The sequence below is a fragment of the Phodopus roborovskii genome, unplaced genomic scaffold (assembly GCF_943737965.1).
Source record: "Phodopus roborovskii unplaced genomic scaffold, PHOROB, whole genome shotgun sequence".
NCBI lineage: Eukaryota > Metazoa > Chordata > Mammalia > Rodentia > Cricetidae > Phodopus > Phodopus roborovskii.
In genome coordinates, this window is record NW_026126407.1 from 25,651,124 (window position 1) to 25,672,166 (window position 21,043).

Sequence of the window (21,043 nt, forward strand, 5' to 3'; positions counted from 1 at the left end):
TCAAGTTCATTGCTGTGACACCAACAGTTAAAAATGTAAAGCTTCAAGAAAACAAAACAAAACCACACACAGACCACCAACCGTTCTCTTCAAAAGTTAACTCCCAACAGGCAGTAGTGATGTATGCCTTTAATCCCAGCACTCAAGAGGTAGAATAAGGCAGATGTCTAAGAGTTCAAGGCCAGCCTGGTCTACAGAGTGAATTCCAGGACAGTAAGTACTACCGCACAGAGAAACCCTGCCTTGAAAAAACAAAAAGTCTAAACAAACAAACAAACAAACAAACAAAAAACCCCCAACAAAACCAAAACCAAACAAAAACAAAAACCTACTGTGACTCAGTATGCTCTCAAACTACTTTAAACTCAAAATCTTGGATTTATACAAGCTTAAAAAATTAATGAGTTATTTGGCGACCTACCTCTTGCCCATCTTCAAGAATAACAGCCCCAGCCTGCTCCACTACTTCAAAAATCATGACAGAGCAGAGCTCTCTCCTTACAGACATGGTCATGTTTGCAAAGGCAGGGAGCTGGTGCATGAACTCAAGTAATTGTTCTATAAGAAAACAGAAATTCTAGTATAAAGATCAAGGATACTACTTTTACATTAACAAATTCTATAGTTAAATATTCTATTTGTTAATCAACTTAGGAACTTTACTAAGAAAGAAAGAAAGAAAATCAAGATACATCACGTCACAACTATACATATAAACAAAACAAAACAACCAAACCAAATAGGGACTGGAGAGGCAGCTAAGGGTTTAGTAGCAACTGTTCTTCCAGGGAACCCCTGTATTCGATTCCCAGAACCCATGGTAGCTCACAAATGTCTGTAATTCCAATTCTGGAGGATCTGACACCCCCTACTGACTTTTACAACACTGCATACACATGAGACGTAGAAGCAGGCAAAATAAACATCACATTAAAAAATAATTAAAAAACCCAGTTATTTGGTAGGTAATATGTGTGCACATGCACATTATCCAAAACAGAGAACCAGGAAACCATACAAGTTCAAATGAAGCTTTAACATCGGTGATTTGCCTAGCTGGAGATGCCACTTGATTGGTGGTGCAGTTTAGTGCTACTCTTTTATTTCCAAAACCACTTTTGTCGATTTTTAGGCTAGAATTTTCTTTTTCTTAATTCTACTGTTTATGTCAGTCAATAAATTAGGGATAACTGAAGTGAACTATAGCTCAAGATTTATTACATCAACTACTTATTACTAAATACTTATGGGTTTCTGAGGCTATTTTTTGGTAAAAACGTATGAATAATAAAGATAAATATAAGGGAAACACATACACACCTGCAGTTAAGTTAAACAAGCTTCAATATAAATGGCCATACAAAGAATCTCACAGGTAATCAGAATGAAATAAACTTCAAGAAACTAGCATAGTGTCTGTGTGGATGTTTTCAGCATGAGTCTAAACAGAGGCTACTTAATACTACTCTATCTTTATAATGGCAGGGAACATTCAAATACTGATCATTGTTGATGAATGTTATGATTTTTACTAGCATTGACTTTTAATGTTAACAGCTATGATTATAAAAAGAAAATCCAAGATATAATCTTAACTGAACAATAGTAATATATAATTGACACTTAAGTAAACTCAGTTCCTTAAAGATATATCAGCACCCTCAGAATTCAAATTTTCAATTAAAATATAGTATTAACCAGTTCTGTAAGAAATTAAGGAATATGCAAAAAAGTTTTACTTACAGTTTTAATGTACACACACATACAAATGAATGTAACACAACACATATTTGAAATTGATTTCAAAACTACTTCATAAACTCTAGACACAACTCTACTGAGCTTTAAATATCTTATGACCATAAAGAGAAAAATCATTATCATGAAATTCATGGCTTTATTTTATAAACACTCACATCAAGTCTTAACAATGGCTCTTAATGACCCAACATCTTGATACTGATGTCTAGGTACAGTCTTTCAAAAACTCTATCTCAGTTTTGCATGGTGTAATGGTTGTGGCAGAAGTGATGATGGTCATAAAAGACACTGGGGCATATTCACTCTTGGATTACTCATACTAGAGGAGAGCTACTGCCATGCTGTCAGAGTGAATAAACTGCTACAGACTATATAGCATAGAACTGAGGTCTTGTGCCAGAAGCCTTGTGAGTAGGACATCTTGGACATAATATTCTCATGCACTCCAGTGAAGACTAAGATGACCAAAGCCTATATGTACATTCTGACTATGAAATAATAAATGTATGCTGTTTTAAGAAGTTAAGCTTTGGTGCAATGTTATGTGACAACAGACTATTCTGCATATGAGGTTAAAAATGCATGTGAACACATGTATTTCTTTATATTTATTTTTTTCCTTTCCAAGACAGGGTTTTTCAATGGAGTCCTGGCTGGCTTTGAACACTATGATATATTTCTTACCAATATCATCATCAGTTTTGTCTGCAGGTTCCTTTTCAAGACACTCTCGAACAAGATCTCGACCCTGCAGTGGATCTGTTCGATCAATCTCCTCTTCCTCATCTTCTTCATCCTCCGAATCAACAGGTCCTTCTGGGAGACGTGTTAAGTCTACATCTCCTACTTCACTTTCTGCAGCCTATAGAAAGAAATTTCAATGAATAATTTCATGCTAAAAATATTATACCTCTCACTGTAAATTGACCAAAAGGACCTTAAATGTCAAATATAAGAAACTGGGCAACAATGGCAAGATATTTATAAAACATTGCTCTACCTAAAATGCAGGCCTATCTTTCTTCTGTGTTATCTACATGATAAGTCAGATCCAGTTAAAAAAAGACATGAACACTAGTAAATGTATTAGTAATTGTTCTCCAATAAAAGTTGTTTTTCTTAAAGCAAAGCTTTCTAAAACAGGAGGTATGAGAAAGACGAATCAGTACCTATTAATACATGCTGCTTATTGTGAAAAATGTTAATCTTTTAAAAAATGTTGTTCTTTCATCATAATGATACAAAGTCTAGTAAGACAGGCAATCTTGGAGATTAAGAACAGGAGTTTGACATATTGACATAAAAACCAAAGAAATAACACCACTTTTTAATTTTTTACTGTGCTTTAAAAAATTTTCAAAGAGCAAAGATTATTCAAAGTAATTTCTAAAATCAACCCAACAACTACAACTCTGGAAACATTAATGTTTGCTTATCCTAGAAACTAGCAGGTTTTAAAAACTGTCATTCACAGAAAATGAAGATATCTTTTCAAAAGTAAAAACTGATCAGGTAATACTTTTGAATATTAAAGCAGTTATAGAAAAGAATGAGTTGAGCACAAGAATCCCATAATACACACAAGCACCCAAAGATGAGTGCTTATGACAGCTTCAACTAAGATCTTACTTGGTTTGCTTTTTTTTTTTTGTTTATTTGTTTGTTTTTGGTTTTGTTTTTAAGTTTTAAAGACAGGGTGTCTCTGTGGAGCTTTGGAGCCTGTCCTAGAACTAGCTCTTGTAGACCAGGCTGGTCTCAAACTCAGAGATCTGTCTGCCTTTGCCTCCCAAGTGATGGTATTAAAGGTGTGCACCACCACTACCCGGCAAGATCTTTCATAGTCATTTATTCTCTATATTAACCTCTTCCCTGAGCCCAAAGACCAAAGGGAACACGACAGAAGAGGGGGCAAAAGAATGTAGAGACAGAAAATGGGGAGGAGTGCTCTGATGTACTTCCTTTGTATATAACATGTTGAACTCATGAACTCACATCAACTGTGATTATCTGCTTAAGACTTATTCAAGATCAAGACAGTTAAAATAGCCAGTATAATGTACTATTCATATTTAGAAAAGTATTTTGGAATAAAATTAAAAATCAGTATAAAGGAAAAAAAGTTCAGCATAGAGTGGGGAGTTGCTCTTGAGGTCCCACCCATAGCTGAGGAGCTATAAAGAGGGGTGGAAAAGTCACTTTTCTAAGAGGGGTAGCCACTAGCAGGTTCCTTGTGCTGAAGTAGATAATCTCTCGTAAAACACACACATATATGTACACACACACACACACACACACACACACACTCACGCGCGCGCGCATGCCTGTGGTTTTTTTTTTTTTTTTTTTTTAGGAGGAAAGTAGACATACTGAAAAGCCAGAAAGAGAAATGGGAAGAATTCTAAGAGAAGCAGAGCCAAAAAGAGCAATGAAGCAACAGAAGTACAGTATGCCAGTCAAAAAGAAAGACTACCAGCAACAGTACAACAGAGAACAGAGAAAGATGGAGGAGATATAGGCAAACCAGAGGACATGCCAAATGACCAGAGACAGACAGGAAAGGGAGCCCTTCTGCGAGTACAGCCTCCCTCTGTCAGAAATGTTTTCACTTTCTCTTTGGGTCAGCACATTATTCTTTTGGTCTTTATTAATTCAAGTTAGGGCTCTGGTAACAACAACCCAGTCTTGTTTTATGCAGTTTATACTGCCTTTGGATTCCTACATACCTTTAAGTGGTTAATAATCCAGATTAAATACACTATTTGAGACCCTTTAAGCCTAGAAAAGCGGCTATGGCCTGGGCCCAGTTCCCTCTTTCCCTTTTTGAGACAGGGTTTTGTGTTTCCAGATGGGCCTCAAACTCAAAACTTGCAGCCAAGAATGCCCTTAAACTTCTGATCTTATTGCTGCCTCTTGGGATTATAGATATGTGCTACTATGTTAAGTTTATGAAGAGCTAAGATTGAAGCCAGCATGTTAGGTAAGCACTCTAACTGAGCTACGTTCCCAGATCTATCACCTTTTTCAACAGTTCTAAGCATCAATACAGGGCCACCCAAGGCTCTTCTAGCCAAGGCATGCCCCCCCCATACCCTAAAAATTGTTTTTACTCAGTTATTTTTATTATATGTGTTTTGGCTGCATGTATTGTAAGTGAACTGCACGCATCCCTGGTGTCCATAGAAGCTAGAAAGAGGCATGGAATCCCTGGCACTGGAGATATTGACGGTTGTGAACTGCTTTATGGAAGCTGCGAACTAAACCCACAAGTGCCATCTTAACCATGGAGCCATCTCTCTAACATCCTAAGATTTTTTTTTTTTCTTTTCTGAGACAGGGTTTTCCTGTGTAACCTGTCTGTCCTGGAACTCACTTTATAGACCAGGCTGGCCTCAAACTCACCTAACAATTCTTAATAGAAAGAAATCTTAACTTGAAGATGATGGTATTGGGAGATGGTGTGCGCGCGGGCGCGGGGGGTTTATCTTTGGGCAGCAATAAACTCATAAAGTTATTAGAATCCTCATGAATGGCTAGTACCCTAATAAAAGACCAGAGGGAGTTCACCCAACCTCTCTTCTGCACGAAGATATAGCTAGATGATGTCATCTACAGATTAGAAAAGAGGTCTTTCACAGGGTACCAAATCTGTCAGCACCTTAATCTGGAATTTCAGCTTCCAGTGAGCTACCCAGTGCATGGCATTTTATTATACCAGCTTGAATAGACTATACTTCTTTACAGAGAAGAAATACTATTCTGCAACTACCATGCACTTGTAAAGCAAAAATAAGGACTCTCATTAAGGAAGCATAAACTATAAAATGAACAGATGAATAAATTTAACTGTGATGTGGTTGTTCAGGCCTACAATCCCAACATATGAAAGACTGATTGCAGGGCAAACGGGCCAGCCCAAATGGACCAGCCCACTTTGACCAACTGACAGAAGAGCCAACTCTGCCCCTGACCAACTGAAACACAGAACACCCTAAGCAGGAAACTAACCAATCCCTGAGAACCTTGATTCTGAACCAGGGCCAGTGAAAGAAATACCCAGGATTTGAAACCTGAGTGAGTGAAAAGAACACTTAATCCCTGAGCCCAGAACCAAAGAAAAACACCCTCACTTTGAAACTAGTACCAAATTAACACACCTTGTCCCTAGAATAAGAGCCAGTGAAAGAAATTTGCCCTGGCCCTAAAATTAGAGCCAAAAGGCTGAAAAGGACCAATGAAAGACAGAGCCATCTCTACCCGCTGACCCACACTAAACTACCCAATTCCTAAGCAGGAAAACTAAACACTGAGCAGAAAAATAGCTCCTTGAGAAAATCTGCTTCCAAGAAGCTCTATAAATGCAGCTGCCTGTTCAGCCCACTAGGGCCATTTCTTTAGGGGGCTGAGCAAGTCTGTAGCAGAAAAGTAACAACTTTTCCGGGGAGCCAGAGGAGATTGTTTCATTTCTGCAGTGGCTTCCCCTTTAGCAGACTGTAGCTGAACAAGAGTTGAGGAAGATATTAATTCTTCTAGGATGTTCCCTTAGGGGAACAGAGCAGAGCTTAGCTGTAAGGAGCAGCCCAACTTCAGGTAGCCTGGCTTCCAGATGAGCCAGGACACCTTTTTATTGTGTCTCTAGGTAGTCTGGCTTCCCAATAACACTCAATCCCTGTAACACTCAATCCACGAGTTCTAGACCAGGCAGGGTAAGACTGTGGGGAAGAGGGGTGTGTGGCAGAATGGTGTGGTAAAAAGAGTAAATACTAAGATTCAAACAGAAAAGATAGGCAATAGGCAACAAAACAGAATCATGGAGACTACAATTATTATGATAGTATCAAGAGATGGTAGAAGAATGTGCAATCATTTTTGTAGGATAGTTAGCAAATCAAGCCCTAGGCAGCAGATCCTCTAAATGGATTAAGCACAGAGGAAAACATAGTAGGGGTCTGGTAGGACAAGTATAAAACTTCTTTTGACTTTCTTTTCCTGTCACATGTACTTTTTGTACTTATCATTTGGTAAGAGTATGAGTTGATTTTGTGATGAGTTGGCAGTCACCAAATAAACCACCAACAAATATCCCTTTCCTATTTGCAGCTAGATTACCATAAAGCTAGAGTAAGAGGTACCATAGACTGTAATGAAAATGTTATACAAACTTAAGAAAACCACATTTCAAACTGAGGTTTAAGTGTTAAGCCAGAACCTCATACTTTCAATGCTTTTCCTTTCAGCATTTATCAAGTCCAGGTTCCATTTAACCCTTTTCAGGGAACATTGAGTTTTTAAGCTCCTTTTTGTCCTTTTGGTCAGATAAGAATTCTGTAAAACAAAATCTTCCACAGTTCTGCAGACCAGCATGGCCCCATCCATACGCTCTCCTCTGTCTTACAGAAGGACATTTTAATCATCAGAGATCTTTTCCATTTTCCTTGCAACCAATACTGGTACTTACTTTCAAATATAATTCAATTTATTTTTCTGAATTTTTCTTAGTGTCCAAACTGCTTGACTCAGGCAAGAGAAACAAGAACAGTAAAACATAAACTTTCATCTGCCTAGTTTTATTTGGATGATCCAAAACACCAAGCTTGCAAGATACTGTTAAAAAGCACAGTGGAAAAAACACAACTAAGAAAAGCTAAGCAGTTTGAAGGACTGGCATGTGTCCTGTCATGAAGAAGCCTCTGGAGTGTAGCGGAGGAATAACAGAATACAGAACAAGATGGTACCAGGAGTGAAAGGCTTGTAGCAGTGCAAAGTTGTTAAGGGTAAGGCACTGAAATTTCATTAACAGAGAACTTTTAAAGCTAGCACATTCTTGCAATGTTTCAAGTAGGAGTTTAAATTAAATGGCTGTGTGTGTGTGTGTGTGTGTGTGTGTGTATGTGTGTGTGTGTGTGTGTAGGGGAGAGTAACTGAGCCTTTGACAAAGATACAGATGGTATTTTTTAATCTGTACTTTTATTTATGGTTGTGAGCCTAGCCTTTAACGGCTAAGATATCCTTCCAGCCCAATCTGTATTTTTCTTAATACTAAGGATTAAATCCTAGGACTTTGTAAATGTGAGGCAAGTACTCTACTGTAACAACACAAATCCTCTAGCTGCCTTTCTCTTCCAGGAATCAGGCCACAGCTCACAGCAGCTCAGTCAGAGCTGGTAAGAAAGCACACTGTGTGACAAGCTAAATTTATGGTCCTACTTAGTACCTGCCTCCAAGTCCATAGCATGAAGCTTGTCTACCCTGTTGATACAAGAATCTGAAAGAATCAGGAACACCATCCTCTGTCCATCTCCCCCCACCCCGAAATTCGAAGTGAAAGGTCTCTCTCACACTCTCACTTTCAGGAAGTCATGCTATACAACATGGTAGTTATAGCTTCCATTACAGCTTCCCTCAAGATCTGAAGGGAAGGCCTCCTCCTCACAGGCTATGTCTCTAATGGTCTTTTTACGGCCTGAAGTGACACTCTCCATGGTCATGAGGCACTCTCTCCTGATAAAGCCCACTTCTGAAGGGTAATTTTGTGCCAGCTCTTTTCTGCAAATCTGTATTTTTAAGTAACACCTACCACTGAGTTACACCCCTACACAACATATGATATTCTTAATAGAAATGTTAAAGACAGGTGGCTGAGAACATTTAGCAGAATAAAGCTAATTGGAGAAAAAAAGAAAAGAAAAGCAGCACTAGTGGATATGGTACCCAAGCCTGGCAAGATGGGCACTAGAGATGAAAATTAAGGATGAACAGGTCTGAGCCTTGGGCTACTTACAAGGAAATTAAGAAATGCAAATAATTGGAAAGATGGCACTGCAGTTAAGAGCATGTATTGCTTTTCCAGAGGACCTGAATTTGGTTTCCAGTACTAAAGTGGCTCAGAACAATCTGCAACTCCAGATCAAGGAGACCTGATACCCTCCCTTTTCTAGTTCCCAAGAGCATGCCACTCAAGTGCACAGATTCATAAAAATAAAACTATTCATTTTTTTTAAAAAAGACACGTTTTTGTTTACAAGTTAGTACTTTACAATTGTTCAGCTGTAAGATAAGAATAAAGTTAATAGAAAAAAGAATTTGGAAAGAAGCACTCTATATTCTTTTGAACATTCTTGGAAGAAACACAGAAATTTTACCTAAGAACATGCTAGCATCTTAATGTATACGTTGATCTAAATTTTAAGCTAATATGATAAAAACATTCACACTGAAACTTTTAAATGCAATCTTCATTTTAGACTGTGGTAAAAGATTTAGTTTCTTTGAGGGTAGGTTCTTTTTTTTTGTTTGTTTGTTTGTTTTTGTTTAGCCCTTTTTTCTTTTTCTTTTTGGTTTTTCGAGACAGGGTTTCTCTGTGTAACAGCTCTGGCTGTCCTAGAACTCACTCTGTAGACCAGGCTGGCCTCAAACTCATAGAGATCCTCCTGCCTTTGCCTCCCCAGTACTGGAATTAAAGGTGTGTGCCACTGCCACCCTGTGGTTCTTTTGTTTTTAAACCAAAATAAAAATTCCAAAGAAGGTAGTGCCTAAGAGTATAGCCTCAAATTTGGCTATATGAAAAGGAATAAACAATTTCCTCATAACCACTATAGTTTTCTTACCTCTTCCAATTCTTCAAAGATACTTGCATCATTTCCCTAAGACTTTGCTTGTACAGTTAAATGCTAAGTGTTCACACTTAAATATTTCAAATGCTGAAATATTTATAACCATAAAATTTAACTGTTCTTGGCTCAGTTATTGGCAATATTCATGTCTGACTAAAAGGTATATTCATAGATTTAGCAAGGATTCCTCTAAAGGTAGTCTCAGGTCCAGTATTAACATTTAACCTTTCTTACCAGTTTATTCCCTAGGCTCTATTAGAAATATGCACATGATTTTTCTTATTCTATACATGGTTTCTCATTAAAATTGCAGGTCTAGAAATCTTACATTTTTGAGGTCTACTTTACCATTCTATTTTTAATTCTGTTCTAGTTTCTTTCAGATTATTTCCTTTAGTCATTTTATCACACATTTAAAAACTGTCATTTAAGTTTATTCTATTTAAGACATAAAATACAAGGATTCCCTTCTATTTTTATCTCTGTTGGCTTATTCTGCTTTGTTTTTATGGTGTGTGATGGAAGTTTGTCAACTTGATATAATCTAGAATCACCTGGGAGTTTCAGTGAGATAATCTAGAATCACTTGGAAGGGAGTTTCAGTGAGGGACTGTCTAGATCAGGCTAGCCTGTGGGCATGTCTTGGAGGACTATCTTGATTCTGCAGAATGAGGAGACCTGACCAGGGCATTTTGACTGTCTGAAAGTAGAAAAAAGAAAGCTGAGCACGAGCATGCACCCATTAATTCAGTGTTCTTTGCTCCTGGATGTAGATGACATCTGACTAGTTGCTTTCCTACAATGATGGGCTGCTGTAAACCTGAACTTGTAAGTAAACATACCCTTTCCTTTAAGTTGCTTTTGTCAAGGCAATATGGTTCTATTTTTAGGCAATTGCCTTAAAAGTTAGCTAAGTAAGGGTCTGAGAACTTCTACATTAAGTGACTACTCTTAAAATATTCTTATCTTATACTTCAGCATTCTGGGTTTAATACTACTACAACTTTCTTCTTTAAATGGTTGAGTCCTGTTTGTTTCCAGAATTTCAATGCCTGTTATCTTTTTACTTGTTCATTCTCTAAATTCACTAAAATTTAACTTGTCTTATTGGGTAATTTATAAATGCACACTCCTTTTTTTTTTAGTTATATAGATTCTATTAAAGACAACGTTTGGAAATGCAAGCCAGTATGGGTAGAACAGACTAGTTATTCACACAGAAAGGAATCAGGAGAGGAACTGACTACAAACAAGCCTAAAATGCTATCAGACCCTAAAATGCTTTCAATTTCCCATATTAAAAGAGGGTAAATTTTGTTATATGTAAACAATGCATTAATTACCATGAAACATGCACAAATAAATAATGATATAGGAAGCTGATGGCATGGTACTGAACTCAGTAACTAAGAAAGACTAAAAATTAATGTTCAAGTTTCTGGTTATTAAGTATGTTCTTCAATACTCTGCAATATGCAGGATAACTGGTAAGACATTTACTTATATTCTAATAGTAAAAAAGTAATACAAACTGCAGACTGTTATTAATGAAGAAAATGCATGAAGGCTGCAAGCAGGGTAGCTAAACAGAGGGACATTATCCTACAATACAAGACTTCCTTCTAACTAACACTAGTAGGTTGGCAACCTGAAGAAGCTACTATCATGTGGTATCTTAGACCCTTTTCTAGCATCTTTGGAGAGATACCAGCTGTACACACAGCATACCCTCCAGTACACAGCAAAGCACTGACTTAATAAAAATGTGTTCACTACCCTTCATTCTTTCTATTACAGGGCTTTGCTTCTTGCCTCAAAAAGGCAATCATTTATATCTTAGAAATGGAATACCCCAGCAGGATCGGGGACCTACCCTGATTACTGTCTCTCTTAGCAAGAGATAAATTTCCAATTATTTTGAGACAAACCTACAGCTACAATATATTTAACTGTTTTAGAGTCAATCTTCCTCAGGATTCCTTTGTTGAAATGGCACAGAAGCAGAAAGGCAACACCTACAGTTCTTCTACAATGTACATCCTTTTGAGAAGCAGAATGTACTAACCCCAACAATTACTAAAGAAACTTAAGTAGCTAAGAGTGATGTATTATTTTGATTTTCTTTTAGATTCCTTATAGTATTTCTGCAGAATAGAAAGAATAAACACCTACTTTATAAATACTATAAAAGGGCAAACAGGAAGCTGGAGATGGTCACAGTACCTTTTTGTCAAGAAAGCTGTACATTACCCTAAAGTTGCAAATTTTTAATTTGCCTTCAATTTTCTATCTGCCTACAAATTCCCCTTTATAGAAAGAAGCTATTTTTCTTAAGATACTTGAATCTGGGTGTTGGGGATCATCACCATCCTCACTACCTCAAGCATCTGAGATAGAAAATTACTGCCTCTTAAGAAATAAGCAGAATGTTCAGCAGAGCATTCCTAGATACAGGCTTGCGGTTTTATAACCAGTTAAAGAATACCTCAGATAGTCTTCCTGTTGCAGTTTTACAGCCAATTAAAGAATAGCTCAGGATATTCCTCCTGCTACAGTTTTACAGCCAGTTAAAAGATTAGTTCAGGGCATTCCTTCTAGTGACCCTTTCATCCTGCCCACTTGCAAACCCCTACTCACATCCTGCCTATGGCCCTATATAAGCCTCCCCTAAGAAAATAAAATTTGGCAGCTTGATCAGAATACTGTCTTGCTGCCATCCTTTTTGTATCCCTTGTCCTTCAATTTTCCATAGGTGCTTCCTAGTTTGTCTTTGACTGCCCCACAGGTCAGGGCATCTGGAAAACTCAGTAGAAACTCAATGTTAAATAGTTTCTTCAGGAAAAAAACAAAAAACAAACAAGGCTATACTTTTGTTTTTTATTACATGGTAGCTACTATATATAAATATAGCTATTGGGGCACTGAAGTATGAACAGTCAGAACTGAGATGGGCTGTTTAAATTTAGTCTAAGCATGAAAAAAGAGTACAAAGAAACTCATTTACAACATTAAAATATTGTTTAAATGTCAAAATAACATTTAGAAATACACTAAAAAATATATCACTAAAGTTAGTTTTATGCTTCCTTTGAGATGACTACTGAAAATCTTAAATAATTGACTCACACTAAATATCCACTTGGCAGCCCAGAAACAAAACATATCTCAATTCTTGACTAAAACAACCATCAATACCAAATCTCTAGTTATTTACCATCATCACTAGGCTTCAGGCTATAAGGTCTTAAACCTAGGAAACTGTTTTGGATATCTGACACTAAAGATAACATCATAGCCCACCATAAGGACTTAACAAATCAGCACTGGCCCAAACCAAATTTTAATTTAATTCAGTGGGATTGTTTGTAGATTCTCTCAGTCTGTAATTCTTTCCAGAACCCTCTTTTTATTTCAAGAATCACTGGTGTGTGTGTGTGTGTGTGTGTGTGTGTGTGTGTGTGTGTATCTCATTTAGTTTAGATTTTTTTCTGTTCAGTTTTAAAAATTAGTAAGTCCAAAATTACATCCCTTATTTAACTATTTTATTCATGTTACACAGAATAGAAGTTCGATGATGTAAAAACAACCCTTATTTTTCTTCATAAATTTTACTTCTATGATTGTAATAAAAATCAGTCCTTCCACAAGTGTAAGCCATGGTTTCAAAAACCTTCTTTAAACCTAGGCATAATGCCTGTAATCCCAACTCTCAGGAGGCTGACATAGGAAGTCTGAAGTTTCAGGCTAGCCTGAGTTGCGGGGAAATTCTGTTTCACAAAAACACACAGACCTTTCTCTTCTGTATCATATGCATTCTATATCCTATGGATTCAACTGGATAAAAGAAAGAAAAGCCTATCGTCATATACTATTGGATTGTATTAATCCTCCCAAAAGAGAGACTGTCTCTTTAATCAGACTGATGAATCTGAGACAGTATATAAAGCATATACTGCTGAAAACCCTATACTTGAATTTCACTTGAATGAAAATATACATGATCATCTAGAGCTGTGGTTCTCCATCTTCCTAATGCTGGGACCCTTTAATACAGTTCCTCATATTGCACTGACCCCAACCATAAAATTATTTTCTTCATAACTGTATTTTTGCTCCTGTTATGAACTGGAATGTAAATTATCTGTGTTTTCTTATGCTTTTAGGTAACCCTGTGAGAGAAGTCATTAGAAACTCCAAAAGGGACACAACACACAGGTTGAGAACCACAGATCAAGAGGAGAAGCAGAGGGTATTTTGCAGGGTAAAATAGTCTGTATGCACAGCACCCAGACTAAGGTATTACCTGGTAGATATCGGATAAACTGCTGCTCCCAGAGTCACTGGCAATGCTACAGCCAGACTGACTAGAAGACACATGAGTCACCTGTGGATGAGGGTTGTCTGTGAGGTGCATCTTGGTAAGATCAGCTGGAAGCTGAAGGAAAAAGGAACCTGAGTTATTCTGAATGCCAAGCTTTACCTATTAGAGTTCTTGACACAATGAAGCTTTACAGCAGTTTTATATACACTCTTCAGAACCCATGAATAGAAATTCTTCTGAACCAAAGCCTTTCATTCTTAATTAAAAAAATAATAATAAAAATGGAAATAGTAAGAACCAAACACATTTTTGAAAACTATTGGGCAATTTTAATAGAGGCAAGACCAATGAAGAGATTTCCAAAGAGACTACCATTACTAACTATACTTCAAGAGATATTCAAGCCTTTTGGTCACCCAAATAAAAGTATCAGCTTCAGGCTGGAGAGATAGCTCAGTGGTTAAGAGGTCTTCCCTGGGACTTGCGTTTGATTCCCAGCACCCACATAGCAGTTCACAACTGGCTGTTACTCCAGTACCAGGATATTCAAAATCTTCTTCTGTCCTCCATGAGCACTACACATATATGACAAAACATCCAAACAAATAAAACAAAAAGTTTAAAAACAAAAACCAAAACAATGTCAAGAGCAGAAAACACACACACCACAAACACAGACAGACACACTGGTAGCATGCCTGAATAGAAGTAGTAGTAGTGTTTGAGATTACAGAAGAACACTTGTAGGCTGTAAGACAAGGTTTACAAAATTACTGTATACAAGATTTAAAAATTTTCATAACCTTTGTTCTTAGCATTGTAATATGATGTAGTTAGCTCCTGAAAATTTTTTTGGTGGGCTGGAGAGATGACTCAACAGTTAAGAGCACTGTTTGTTCTTGCAGAGGTTCTGAGTTCAATTCCCAGCAACTACATAATGGCTCACAACCATCTGTAATGAAATCTGGTGCCCTCTTCTGGCGGTGCAGGCATCATACATGCATGCAGAATACCATATACAAAACACATTTCTGTGCTAAGTGCAGAGACAAAGGAAGAACAGGAAGTACATGGGGCCAGCAAGATGGCTTAGTGATTAAAGGTGCTTGTCTCTTCAAGTACCATAGCCTGAGATGGCTCCCTGGTCTCACACAAAGTAGACAGAACCAACTCCACAAAAATCTCCTCTCATCTTTACATACTTGCCATGGTATGTCCATGTGCACACACAAATCAACAAGCTGTAATTTAAAAATAAAAATAAATAGGAAATAACTACCACTTGACCTTTAATACACGACTACTGTTATCAAGGATGCAGACTGCACTGTGCATTTCATACCATGAAATGAAACAGGTATCTCATAAGCAGCGCTATGGAAGTTAAGACAAGAAATAATTCACTATGCTCCAAAGAAGCCAATGTTCTAAGTAAGAGATTTATGACCCTTCCATATAATTTCTCTTCAATCTTCTACTCACCATCACTAAGTAACCTAATATTAGAAATACGTTCCCTTGTTGTTCACACTTAATATATTTTACAGCTATTTTAAGAATACAGACTATAGAAATTTCAGATACCAATTATACCATGAACTACTACTGATGAGTTAAGTAATTCAGAAAAATGACATTATTTAAGGAAAAAAAAAAGCACACACAACATAGTATCAAAACATGCAAGGAAAAATGAACAAGAAACAGAAATGAAAAATATTGTATGATATAACTATCTAAATGCTATGTGGAACCAAAATGTTAAAACTCAAAGAAGCAAAGAATAAAATGGTGGGGAGTAGTGGAACTGTACAAAGTTTTATGTAAGGAGAATGAATTTACTCACATATTACACAGCATAAGTAACAAACATTGTAAAAAATGTATTATAGATTGCCAAACTCTAAGAGTAGATTTTAAATGTTCTAACCAAGAAGAAAGAAGTATTTTATACGACGGGCAGGCTAACTAGCCCTGATTTGATTATTTCATAGTATACACACTTGTCAACTCATCATCACAGTTATTTTTTAATTAAAAACTTAAAAAAATGTAAAGTAAAAATAACAGTGGGAGATAAAGTCACACTCATGCTGTGAAATATTAGTATAGTACTCTCTACAACTAAAACATAAAGACATGAACATAGTTAAGAAATGTCACCTATAGTGCGTATACACAGACCATAACTCAAACCTATAGAATATGCATTCTTTAGGGCAGATATAAAATGTTTGTAAGAGTAAGGCTGAATAAAACTTAACACTAAAATCATCTGAGAACATTCAGTTATTATGTGCAAAGGCAGAAATAATCAAGTACTGAATAATAATAAAGTAATCTCTCAACAATTCAAAAACCAATAATATCACATTAGAAACAAGAAAATAAAGGACCTTCCAGGGGCATCACCATCCCTGACTTCAAGTCCTACTATAGAGCTATAGAAATGAAAACAGCTTGGTATTGGCATAAAACCAGATAAGTAGACCAATGTTATCAAATTGAAAACCCTGATATCCATACACCTATGAAGACCTTATTTTTGACAAACAAGCTTAACTTATACAGTGGAAAAAAGAAAGCACCTTCAACAAATGGTACTGGCATAACTGGATGCTGGCATGTAAAAGATTGAAGATAGATCCTTATCTATCACCATGCACAAAACTTAAGTCCAAATGGATCAAAGACCTCAACATAAATACAGTCACACTGAACCTCTTAGAAGAGAAAGTGGGAGGTACCATTGACTGAATTGGTACATGAGCTAAATAAAACACACCAATGACAGTTTATGCTGGAGAGGATGTGGAGAAAAGGAACACTCCTCCATTGCTGGCGGGAGTGCAAACTAGTGTGGCCACTTTGAAAATCAGTTTGGCGGTTTCTCAGGAAAATGGGAATCAGTCTGCCTCAAGACCCAGCAATTCCACTCTTGGGCATATACCCAAAAGACACACGTTCATACAAGGACATCTGTTCAACTATGTTCATAGCAGCATTATTTGTAATAGCCAGATCCTGGAAGCAACATAGATGCTCCTCAAGTGAAGAATGGAGAAAGAAGATGTGGCACATTTACACAATGGAGAACTACTAAACAGAAAAATAAAATAACGGAATCTTGAAATTCGCAGGAACTGGAAGAAACCATCCTGAGTGGGGTAACCCAGTCACAAAAAGACAAACATGGTATGTACTTACTCATATATGAATTTTAGACACAGAGTTAAGGATCACCAGCCTACAATCCATGCTTCCAGAGAAGCTAGGAAACAAGGAGGACCCTAAGAGAGATATACATGGTCCCTGGAGAACGGGAAAGGGACAAGATCTTCTGAGCAAATTAGGAGCATGGGGGAGGGTAGGAAAAAGAGAAGTGGAGAAGAGGAGGGGGGAGGAGAACATGAGAGATCAGGAAGACTGAGTCAGGGGAAGAATAGAAGAGAGCAAGAAAAGAGATACCTTAATAGAGGGAGCCACTATAGGTTTAAAGAGAAATGTGGCTCTAGGGAAATGTCCAGAGATCCACAAGGATGATCCCAACTAAAAATCTAAGCAATAGTGGAGAGGCTACCTTAAATGCCATCCAAGAGCCTTCATCCAGTAGCTGATGGAAGCAGAAGCAATGATTCACAGCTAAGCACTAAGCTGTATGCCTGGGATCCAGCTGGAGAGAGGGAGGAGTGATGAGCAAAGGAGTCAAGACCATGCTGGAGAAACCCACAGAAACAGCTGACCTGACCAAGTGAGAGCACACAGACCCCAGTCATAAAGCTTGGGAACCAGCATTGGACTGAACCAAGCCTTCTGAATGTGTCAGTTAGCAGGCCTGGGCAGTCTCTGGGACCTCTGGCAGTGGAACTAGTATTCATCCCTAGTGCACAAATGGACTTTGGGAGCCCATTCCCCATGGAGGAATACTCTCTCAGCCCAGATATATGGAGGAGTGCCTAGGCCTAGGCCCTCTCCCAAATGATGTGACAGACTTTGATGACCCCTCATGGAAGGCCTCATCCTCCCTGGGGCATGGGAAGATAGGAGGGAGAGGGAACTGGAATTGATATGTAAAATAAGATTATGTCTAAATAAAATAAAAAAATCTGAATGAAATAAATACTACATGTGAGGATGAGATTAAAGTGATTTTTAGATGCGTGTAGTGGCACACACCTGTCATCCTAGCACTCAGGAGGTAGAGACAGGAGGATCAGCAGTTGTAACCTCTGCCTTCAGGGAGGCAGGGACAGGCATGTCCTAAGAGCTAACTGGTTAGTCAGCCACCTACCCAAAATAGCCAGCTAGGGTTCAGTGAGAGGCACCTCTCACAACCTGCACCCATCCACTATATACCACGTATACAAGATTCCTACAAAGACAGACAGAGCAAGGTGTCACTTTTGACAATGTAATCAACAAAAGCCAAACAAGGCTGTAGACTGGGCCTAGAAATACAGTGTATTGAGAAATCCTAACCCCTATCAGTCTCTAAAAAGCAGTTATTTTTATCCTTCCTACTTTACTGATGAGGGTCTGAGGCAGTACAACTGAACAGTGTGCTTAAGTCTTGTATTCAAGTATGTAGTGGGCCAGAATTCACACTTGAGTCTATTTGATTTTAGCTCTTACTAGGCTGCATTTTATGTTAGGATCAAAAGTGGTGACACAAAGATGAAGACAGATATGGTGACGCTAAGACTTTACACAGGAATTTCCTGAACCTATATAAAAGAAAACAGCTATTATGAGACAGTAGCTGCAGCTAACACTTGCATGTTTCTTAGGCAGCTCATTTGTGAATAGTAACAAATGCATTCTATATGCCTTTACATAGATTTCCAGATCAGAGCACAGGACCACATGAGGTAGATACAAGAATCAAAATTGAAAACTTTTATTCCTTTCCTTCATGATCTTTCTGCAGACAACTCGATTTATTTATTCCATTATCCTTCTAACCCATTAAGCTCTGCAAAATGTTGTTTGTCAGATTCCTTCATGTATTTTTTTTTTTTAAATCTCTGGACTTGTGTGATATTCTGAGATCATGTGTTTATAAAGATTACTGTCAAAGTTTCACATGGGGAATACAATACAATAAAGTACAATACAAACAATAAAGAAGTATAAAGCCAGCTGGTGATTGAATAAATTCTGAAGACTTAAGGAATCCACAGGCGCAGACAACTTTTTGAGGGAAACTGCACAAAGGCTCAGGTATCTAGACTCTTTTGTCTTTTCGCCCTACCAAATATCTAAACACGGGGTCACTTAGGTTAAGATAGCAGAAGAAATGGCTAGAACAAATGGCTCATCTTGCCAGCAACCGGAAAAATAAACCTTTATTTTGCGTCATCAGTCCAGCAAACAAAATAACTAGGATGAAGCTTGTATAAGAAGCTGAGAAATTTAGAGGAAGTAAAATATTTCTGTATTTTTACTTCGTTCTTTAGAATGCAGAACTTTTGGCTCTTGGTATTTTACAATATTCTCCCCTTTCCCAATCAAATAAAAGCTTGGTATAGTGGTGTCTACCCTGTACACAGCATCTATTCATTAAATACCTGTAGAATAAATGACTGACTGCATGTGGTTCTCAGCACGTGATGCTGCTCAAGTCTTTGTGGCTTTCTGAGCAAATGACTCTCAAAAGCTGTATACTATTCTAAGAGATACAATTCTAAGAGATACAAGTGAAAATTAAACAAAGGGTTCTGTGGATGAACAAATTGAAAAAAATATTCTTTATATCCCCTAGCTCTTTATAGCATAAACAGAATACAGAAATCTACTTTACACATAATTCTTCAAATTTATTTTCCCTAAAACTCTTATTGGTATATCTTACCAGGGTAAGAAATATTTTTTGGGATATTCCCACATGGTCAACAATTCCACGTTTGAAATACTTTTATAAAGCAACTAGTGCTAATCAACACACAGCCATGAAGAACACATGCAGCTCAGCAGATAGGGAGGCACACAATTTGAATCAGCGTAAACACAGGCAGAAATACTGCAAGATAGTTCTATGTCCGACTTCAAGAATAATTTGCCACAATCAAGAATTTATAACAGGGAAATACCTAAAAAGTTTGCCATCTGAAATATCTGGTTCCTTACAACCCACATCCAAGCACTGTTTGATTTGAGAAAGACATTTGAAAGGTATGAAACAATACTAATTCTAAACAGGTTTAAAATTTGTGTACACCATTAAAGGATAGCAGTTCTTCAAAAATTTACTTTAAATCCAAGCTGCATTATTAAAGCTTCCTTTTCAAGGTATCAACTACTGGATTATAGACACACTTTTTCAGAAGCCATTTTTCTATGTTCCAAAATTGTTAAGTTCCCACACACTGCTTTCAGGAACACATTTTAGAGCTTGATACTAATTAATGCTAGTATGCCTAGCTGTCTAACTTCCCATTTGCAAATAAAGGATTCTATTGTATATCCAATGCTGGCCATAATCAAAACTCAAGTAAAGTCTTGGAGTGTAGGGGATGAAAAAATCATTAAAATATTAGAATAACAAGAATGTAATTTAGAGAGTGATGTTTGAGGTAAATCATGATAAACAAAACTAAACATGTTAAACAACAATAACAAAGACCTAGAAATGTATTATGCAAAATACTAAATTAGGTTACACACCTGGTATGTGGTTGTGCCAGATTGTGATGTGTTCTAAGGGTAAAATAATACTGAATTTACAGTACATGACAAAAAGGGTAAAATATTTCATTACTAATTATTACATGATGAAATGGTACTTTAGATAGACTATATAATATACACCTTATATATTATACATAATGATTAAAATTAATAGAACCTAATTTTACACCATATTTATGTTAAATGGCACTGAATTCAGAGACTTGATGCACTGAGAAATAAGAGGCACAGCTCAGGCAAGGGTACAAAAAAGGACAGTAAGATCATCTTCTCCCTCCTCTTTTTTATTTTTTGGCAGTGCTGGAGATGGGACCCCAGGCTTTATGCATGCTAGTTACAACCTTCTCCCACTAAGTCATACCCCACATCCCAGACAGCATTCCTGAGTGCTTACAACTCCTGCTTTAAAGAAAACCCCTGAAGATTTTTAAGAAAGTGTAAGAGATTTTTGGTTCTTAAGAACTACTCTAGAAACATTCAATATGAAAAGAAAGTCATAGAGATAAGTCCAATGCAAGGCCTAATTAGAAGGTAGAGGTGTTGTCAAATTAAAATTATTAAAATTAAGTCACCAAGATTACAAGGGCCCTTCAATACAGGCTAAAGTTACAAAGAAAATTGTCAGATGACAATGGGGGGGGGGTAGGGGAGAGACAGAGAGAGA

General features: G+C 37.2%; 1 protein-coding gene across 17 annotated transcripts in view; it reads right to left on the reverse strand.

Moving 5' to 3' along the window:
• Nucleotides 1–21,043, reverse strand: part of Rapgef6 (Rap guanine nucleotide exchange factor 6) — a 173,455-nt gene that overhangs the window by 74,661 nt on the left and 77,751 nt on the right. For all 17 annotated transcript variants that reach the window (XM_051180669.1, XM_051180668.1, XM_051180665.1 and 14 more), the window contains 3 exons: nucleotides 13,675–13,806; nucleotides 2,446–2,623; nucleotides 422–558 (listed from right to left, as the gene is read on the reverse strand). In XM_051180669.1, the coding sequence (XP_051036626.1) occupies nucleotides 422–558; nucleotides 2,446–2,623; nucleotides 13,675–13,806 (447 nt within the window). The remainder of the gene's footprint in view (nucleotides 1–421; nucleotides 559–2,445; nucleotides 2,624–13,674; nucleotides 13,807–21,043) is intronic.